Source organism: Lipotes vexillifer, unplaced genomic scaffold, assembly GCF_000442215.2.
Source record: "Lipotes vexillifer unplaced genomic scaffold, Lipotes_vexillifer_v1.1 scaffold413, whole genome shotgun sequence".
NCBI lineage: Eukaryota > Metazoa > Chordata > Mammalia > Artiodactyla > Lipotidae > Lipotes > Lipotes vexillifer.
Genome location: NW_006769725.1, coordinates 1,712,768 through 1,721,063, shown reverse-complemented (window position 1 = coordinate 1,721,063; position 8,296 = coordinate 1,712,768). Strand labels below are relative to the sequence as shown.

General features: G+C 40.0%; 1 protein-coding gene across 2 annotated transcripts in view; it reads left to right on the top strand.

Annotated features, from left to right (window-relative positions):
• PGM3 (phosphoglucomutase 3) overlaps positions 1-7,778 on the top strand; it is a 19,891-nt gene extending 12,113 nt beyond the window's left edge. The window contains exons 8-13 of one of the 2 annotated variants that reach the window (XM_007445882.1): positions 2,352-2,450; positions 3,997-4,113; positions 5,041-5,163; positions 6,001-6,174; positions 7,160-7,241; positions 7,732-7,778. In XM_007445882.1, coding sequence (XP_007445944.1) covers positions 2,352-2,450; positions 3,997-4,113; positions 5,041-5,163; positions 6,001-6,174; positions 7,160-7,241; positions 7,732-7,778 — 642 coding nt within the window. Of the gene's footprint in view, positions 1-2,351; positions 2,451-3,996; positions 4,114-5,040; positions 5,164-6,000; positions 6,175-7,159; positions 7,612-7,731 lie in introns of those variants that run through there. The other variant, XM_007445883.1, reaches the window with a different exon arrangement.
• The last annotated feature ends 518 nt before the right edge of the window (positions 7,779-8,296 follow it).

Genomic DNA, 8,296 nt, shown 5'->3' with positions numbered 1-8,296 from the left:
TGCAAAAAGGGAAAGAGACTCTCCTCACTCCTTTTTCTGAGAGTATTTCTTTTAGAAACTTAACCATCTTTTTTCTCTGTCCTTTTGAAATTAATATCAACCTTTTTAGGTGAAATAGGCCAGTTTTACAGTTCAGAAGTGTTTCCCATAAGGGCCTGGAGTCACCTCTTTGAAATATAAACGTCAAGGAAGATAGCATCCCATGCCTCAGCCTCCTGAGAGTTTCACCTAGTTACCACTTAGAGCCACACACCTATCTCCTTGACAGAGAGATATGAGACGTTGTATTATTCCTTTGCAGAAGGGCAGTTAGCTAACACCAGTGGCCACTCCACTTATCGGGTAGATTTAGGACAAACTCCGTGTGACAGAAGGTACTGTGACGTCTTCCTAAGAAGTACGCTTGTTCAATAGATATATCGCCATGGGGTTTTGTAGCTGGGAACAGACTGGGCTCAACTCCTAACACAGCAAGGAAAAGTGGGGATTTTGTAGCCAAGGAATAAGGTGTGAGGGCAGGGTTGGAGGATGGGAAAGTACAAAGAGGAACGGGGGCGGCTAGGGGGGATTCTGGCTAAACCAGCCTAACAGGAGTTTTGCTGAAGGCAGGCCTGGGTGATCAGATGGTACCGGGTAGGGACTTTGGTCAGATATTGAGGGTGGGGGATTCTGGCTAAAGTGAGTTAGCAAAAGATTCCTGATAAAATTGGGCTCTTGCAGACATGGCCAAGGACAGGACCTATTCAGGCTCAAAGGAGCCTCCCTCACGTTCGGTCGAGGAGAGATCTTGGTCACTAGCTATCTTTAGCTCTGCAAAAGGGTGGGATTTCTTTCTGTCTCACCGTCTCTTAGCAGATTGCCTGAGATGTGCATCACAGTCTGGCTTAATGCTTACTCAGTAATAAAACCTGTCTTATTCTTCTGTGGAGATGTTTTCTGGATTGGTGGGAGATTTTGTTTCTGATTTTTTCCCCAGCATCCACCAGGTAGGTGACTATCCTCTGTACCATGCTACCCGCTTTAAGAGTTAGAGGCTGCAGGGCCCAAATTGGGTCTTTTTGCCTTTATTCTTTTTTTCCCTGGCTAGTGTAATATTTTCCAGCATTTGTGTATCCATTTTCAAATGTCTGCATTTTAATAGTTTTTGTGGCCATTCTATTGTTAAAGCAGGAGTGACAAAGTCAGGTTCCTTTAGGATCTGGATGGGGACAGTGAACAAAGCCAGCAGGCGGGCAAGGACTAGGAAGGTGGGCCAGGCCAGCTGCTGCCTGCTCCGGGCAGAGTCTTCAGGAGAAGCTGAAAGTCTGAATTGTGTGAATTTCCTGCCTTTTAAGTCTTGGCAGCTGATTCAGAATTTAAAAGAAATAGCGGGTAGTCCAAATAAAACACATCTGGAGGCTGCTAGTTTGTGCCGTGGTTTAAATATATGGTCACAGTAAACTTAAGGGACTCCAGCTGGGGCCCAGTTGCCTGCCTTTCATAGGGATTCTCAGTGTTAGGGTTATTTTAGTGTTTTCTTAATTTCTGTCTCAAATTTTCCTTATAGTAAAATGCCCTGTTGAAGAAACAACACCAGAAGCTATTCCTTCTCAACACATTCTCTTATGGATTAAACATTTTCAGCACTAGCCACTCCTGAGGTCCCCTAACTCCAGTTAAATGCCAGGCTCATTTGAGCTTTGCTCGCTTTTGCAGTTTTGCTGCTGTCTTTCCTTAGCCATGCTTGTCTCGCAGATCCATCCAAGGCTTTCGCTACCCACTGTTGCTGTCCCAACCACCGTGATTTCTTACTGGGATTAGCCCTGGAAACCACCTCACCTGAGCCAGGGCTTAGCAGACAGTGGCCTGTGGGCGGCGTCCAGCTGGCCAGCTGTTTCTAGTGTTATTGAAATACAGCCGTGCTCGTTTGTTTTTGTGTGGTCTGTGGCTGCTTTCGCACTACAGTGGCAGAATCGAGCGATTGTGACAGAGACCACATGGCCTGCAAAGCCCGAAATATTAGTTATCTGGCTCTTTATAGTAAAAGCTTGCAGACCCCCCGCTCTAAGCCATTCTCCACACTGTAGCTACACGGAGCTTTCAGAAACAATTATATCATGTCACTCCCCAACTTGGGCTCTTTCATTACCTTATAAGGGACCTCTCACACTCTCAGCCTGCTTTTCTCTCAGCTGTGTGCTTCTGCAGTGCAGCCACTCCCCCGCAGTGACACTTAACACTTAGTATTTCAATTGCTTAGCTGTCTTCCTCACTAGACTAAGCTCCGGAAGCTTTGTTCCTGGGATGAGAGGTACACAGTGAATATTTGCTGATTGAATAACTGCTGTTGTTTCTTTAAACGTGTGTTACAGGTACCTGTCTATTGTACTAAAACTGGTGTAAAACATCTGCATCACAAGGCTCAGGAATTTGACATCGGAGTTTATTTTGAAGCAAACGGGCATGGCACAGTAAGTTCTCGTAAGCAGTGGCATCTGGCTTTAGCTGGCACCTCTCTTCAATGATGGAATTCTGTATCTGGGTAGTAATGGGTAATATTCCACTTTGTTGAAATGATTGGGATGGTGATAGAATAAGATTTAGTTAATATATTATTATGTTCTGTGAAACTATGGCTCTTTTAGGTTATAATGATCGAGTGTGAAGAGATAATACTAATTTGTTCCTATAATATAGTTTTTTCAGAAACATGGCAGTTCTTCATTTTCCTACAACCAGATGGTCTATACATCCCATTTAAAATAGTTTCCTTCAACTGGCCATACGTGGCAAAAGGAAAGTTCAGTAGCTGTGGTGAATTGCAAAGTGTTGGAAAGGTTGAGAGTTAAGTTACTAGCAACTAAAAATGAGTTTAAAGTAATTAGAATTGGCATATAAAGTTTTTTATGGCTCTTAGCAGATAAAATGTTTAAAGGTTTGAGATATAATTTGCGTATCGTAACATTCACTATTTTAACGTATATTAATAGGTCTTTAGCATATTCATAACGTTCAGAATATTTCTTTATTAATTTTTTTTATACATAGCCTCATTTCATAAATGGATTTGAAGTGGCTAACAGAAAATGTTATCTAGGTCAAATAATTTTCATTAATTCAAAACTGGCTTCTAGAGGCCATGAATATGAGAAGAAAAATGAGTTCCTAGAAAATGCAATTAAAATATAACTTCAGTGGTCTAATGCAGGGGTTGGTAAATTATTTTGAAGGGCAGATAGATAGTAAATATTTTAGTCTTCACAGGCCATAAGGTCTGTCGCATCTGCTCAGGTCTCCTGGTGGAGGGTAAATGAATGGACGTGGCCGTGGTTCCAGAAAACAAGTGACCAGTGTGCATCTTAGTTTACCAGCAAACTTCTTTGTATATCATCAAGTGGCTGAATGTAGTGCAGCTTTTCCTCTTTAGTACTGGGCCTCCGAAGGCACTCAAATCATGAAATCGTGCATGGGCAAGGCAATTCAAAAGGGCAGGAATCCTGAGCAACATCATGTTTATGATACTAAACATCCATGGCACTGTTTGCCATAATGTAATATATAAGATGAACCTCTTTTCTACTTTGGCTTAGTTTATGTCCTTAAAAATTTAGGACAAGAAAACTGTACTAATTGCAGTGTTATATTCTTCAAAGTAAAATGGATACAGATAAGGCTTATTAAGGAACCCTGGTTGCCCAGCACTGGTTTAGCTGGCTGAGGGCAACATCATAAACTCGCCATGTGCATTCTCCTTTGCCAATGTGATAGTTTATTTGTAATCTTTATATTTTGATAACCCAGTTTTATAATCCGTACAGGAACTCCCCCCACCCCCCTTGTAATATCTTCTGGGTTCTGATTTGGTCTTTTATACTAGTTTTATACATTCTAAGGCTGCCATTTTCCCCTCAGTTTGTCCAGTCATTGAGAGTTTCAAAAGCAGGTTAATTGGGATGATCGTACGCAAGACTGGGGCATAGATAGTGTTTTCTGATTTTTGTTATGCTTTGATTGTAGGTTCTGTTTAGTAAAGCTGCTGAAATGAAGATAAAACAGCTAGCAAAAGAATTAGAAGAAGATAAGAAAAGGAAAGCTGCTAAGATGCTTGAAAATGTGATTGACTTGTTTAACCAGGTCAGAACTGAGGGGTTGGTGGACTCTTGGTTACTTTTACATTATTCAGGAGGTGGACAGAATAATGTGCTGTATAAAACATCAAAGTGGAGAAGTTGTGGCGGCTTCCTTGCAACAATTTAGATTTATACTGAAATGCAGTGACAATGTTTATGTGCTTCATATTTTCAAGTAATGAGTAGCTTATAGCTGGAGTCAACAGATTCAGCTACTAAATGTATCTAAGCATATGTTTTGAAACCAGCCTTCTCAAGGGAATTCAGGAAAAATAGTCTCTGACAAGGCACATATGTGGGTCAGATTATTGGGATTGGAGTGGAGAATATGGCAATGGAAGAGCAAAGTGTAGGTCAGCGGAAAGCAATAGAACTAATGTTTGAGGGTCCTGCGCATATTGGGCACTTTCCATACCTCACTGTGTAATCCTTAACAGTAACAGAGGGAGAGGGGTCACTATAATTCCTGTTTTATAAATGAAGAAACAAAGACTTACTTAGAGCGACTCAGTGGCAGAGTATGGATCCAACTTTAGGGGTGTCTTACCACCAAAGCTCCTATTTCTCCACTTTACCATGCATGAGGCCTTCCATCATCGTGGCATAGTATCTCCAAAGGGATCTAGTTGTAAGTAAAATTTTGAGTCATACAGTGTTAATGCTGGAACCTTAAGCGTTCGTTACACTTTACAGATGAGCAGGAAGAGTAAAGGCAGGCTCGTCTCAGTTTCTTGGTAGACCTGTTCCTGCTGTCTTCCATGGATACCTTTTTCCCTCATTGTAGTTCGTATTTACCCCCGTCAGTCAGTTATCTGCATTGGGGGCGGGGGGGTGGGGGGTGGGGAGGGCAGCCAGGACATGGTGATTGGTTTTCTGAGACAGAAGCATTCATGTCCACGCTCTGCTTGTATTCTGCTTCTGCATCTTGCAGGCAACTGGTGATGCTATTTCTGACATGCTGGTGATTGAGGCAATCTTGGCTCTGAAGGGCTTGACGGTACAGCAGTGGGACGCCCTCTATACAGATCTTCCAAACAGACAGCTCAAAGTTAAGGTGTGAGCGAGATTTTAAAATTACTTCTTTTCTGAAAATTAACTAAAACAACTGCATTCTATAAATAGATATTGCATAGAAAAGACTATTTTCTCACATCTTTAAAAATTACAGAATCGCTCTTAACCATTCTATTGTCATTTAGAAGTATCTGGTTTCCAACTTTACTATAAGTGATATTATGTATCACTTAAAAAGATTTTATTATAAAAAATTTAAAAGATACATGTGTAGAGAGAACAGATTTCAACAGGTGTCCTCCATGTCCCTAATATTATTTTGAAGCGAGTCCTGGATAGCCTGTTGAGTCAACTGTAAATATTTCCTCTGCATTATTCTTGGTTTACAGAGTACTTCCGGAGGCTAGATGCTGACAGGTAGAATCTGTGGGCTGAAAGAGAATTTTTAAAGGCATTTCAGATAAATTGCTGGTTGATTTCTATACAGATTTATACCAGATTACACATTCACCAACAGAATTTTTGAAAGACAGAGATATGGAAGCCAGAGCTCACAGAAACGGCTGCCGATTGTTCAGATCAGTTTTTTCCGGAGATCCTTATGACCCTCTTTTTTTTTTTTTTTTTTTTTTTAATACCTAAGATTATTTGATCAATGACCAAGTCACAGTACTTACTGGCCATTATTTTAGCAATAACTATAATACAGTCTGTGGAAATCTCAGTGCCGTACACTTTGTGGTACAGTAAGCTGAAATGTGGGTCTGTTCCTGTTGATATGAAATGGCCATAATCTTTTGGTGGGAATTATGTTGAATGGGTTAAGCTTGTGAAAGGGAGTGTGATGTGGTAACAAATGAGAAATGCTTGTGCTTAGGTTGCAGACAGGCAAGTTATTAGCACCACAGATGCCGAAAGACAAGCAGTTAAACCTCCAGGACTCCAGGAGGCCATCAATGAGCTGGTAAAGAAGTACAGGCTTTCTCGAGCTTTTGTCCGGCCCTCTGGTACGGAAGACATAGTCCGAGTCTATGCGGAAGCGGACTCGCAGGTAAGCTGGGACAATTCTATTGGAGGAATGTGCAGTGAGAGTCTAACGTAGGTGGAGGGCAGGCAGCAGGAGAGAAAACTAATGGTGTTGGAATCTCTAATGTGTGAGATTTATGGAGCCTTTTAGGTTCTTATTTTCATCAGTAGTAGTTACACAGTTGAACAGAATTCCCCCAAATATTTTTCAATTTATTCTAGATTTCCTGAAAGTGTCATATTTCTAACTGCTGCATGAATAACTAATACTTAGTGTACTAAACCATACTTAGTTTGACACATATTAAGCATATACATCCTGAAGTGGATTATACCTTTTTCCTTCATTTAAAAAACACCCTGTTGCTTTATGAAAATAGCTGGTTAGTTCAAGTCCATTTCTAAATCAGCTGGTACCGTCATCCCTACTGCTTGAAATTCATCTTTGTCTCTGGACTTCCAATTTGTTTTTCAAAATATTTCCTTTAAATGACAGCCTTGCTCTGTGCCTGTTTTCTTGATAGGGTCAAAGACTTAAAAGTGTTTGCTCAGCTGAGGCAGGGTAGTGTGACTAGGTAAATAGCTCTCAGGAGATATTTACCGTTAACTTATACAGTAGCTTTTCTGCAGAAGCTTAGGCCGTCCCAGAATATACTGAATAAATATCCCGAGTGGATGAGGATGGGGCCTTAAGAGTTACTTACTCTTTAGGCTGGTTGTGGCCTTCTTGCCTTTAAGGACTAGGTTCTATTGAATTTATTCAGAGCTTTAGCATGATAATCAAATCAGCTTATAAAATTAGTTAACTAGGAACTTACCTGATTTAGAAGAATGTGACTTGTTTTCCATTTATCTGAGGGTCTTGTAATTTGTTACTGAAAGATGAAAAAAAGTTCTCATTTGAATATTTGTTAGTGAAACAAAATCAGAAAGCTCCCTCCCCTAAAGTTGCAAGTAACCTGGTAGATGCTGTGTCTTTCTCATCTAATATCCTTTCATGTAATTTGCAGGAAAATGCGGACAGCCTTGCATATGAAGTGAGCTTGGCAGTATTTCAGCTGGCTGGAGGGATTGGAGAAAGACCTCAACCAGGTTTCTGAGGACAATTTTTATAGTTTTTAGAGACTAGATTTTTAAAAACTTTTTACAGGATAATAGTACTGCCATTATTGTGACAGGTTCAAACACATTTATAATCATAAATGTTTAGTCTTCATCTTACTGGATTACTTCTAGATCTGATTATTTTTCTTAAACAAACACTACCAGAATCATTCTTCAGAAATAGGTAAGCCCTTATACTTTGTTAAATTTGTTTTTAAAAAACTGAAATTTACCTCTAATATCAATCACACTAATGTAAAATATTGGAGCTTAAGTATATGATCCAGTCATTAACTTTATAATATATGCAAGGAAGAATTCATGAAGGCTGCTAGAAAATTAAACTTTATTTATTACCAATTCCTTGTGATGTTTTCTCCGCTGTCGTCGCCCCAGTCATTTTGCCGTACTAATATTCACCATTGTTAATACAAACGAGGAGGTTGGAGAAGACTTCATATAACCAATTTTTTCAGAGCAGAGTCTCCAGAACAATTCTTAGATGACTTACCTCTCTTCACTTAACATCACCAGGAATTCAGAGTTGTGACTGTGGAGGCTGTACACACCTCTACTCTGTACCGAGGTTGAGATGCTCGTGCTACACTTACAAGGATGCGTGGCCCAGGCTTCAATTATTCATTACTCCTCTTAGTGAAGGTATGTGGGAGAAACAAGTTGTAATACATTACCAAGCCTCTGACTGACAGAGAAGTGACGGCTTTCTGATACTAGAATGTGGGTTAATAAGGGAAAGAAAAAAATTCCCCAACCAATCTAAATTAAACAAAGCCTGAAACCAATAGAAAAAAATGTGCAGTGTGTATTTGGCAGGTTTAAGACAACTCAGGACAGTAAAACAATGGACCATAATGGACTATTTATGTATATATAGATCTCTCTTAGGCACCATAATCAATATGCGCCCGTAATATTTAAGCTTGATTCAGGCCACAGTCAGACATTCGTTCTTATTTACAAATATTTAAATTAAATACAACCTGAAACGTGTTTCGTTACATACAAAAAAAAAAAAAAAAAAG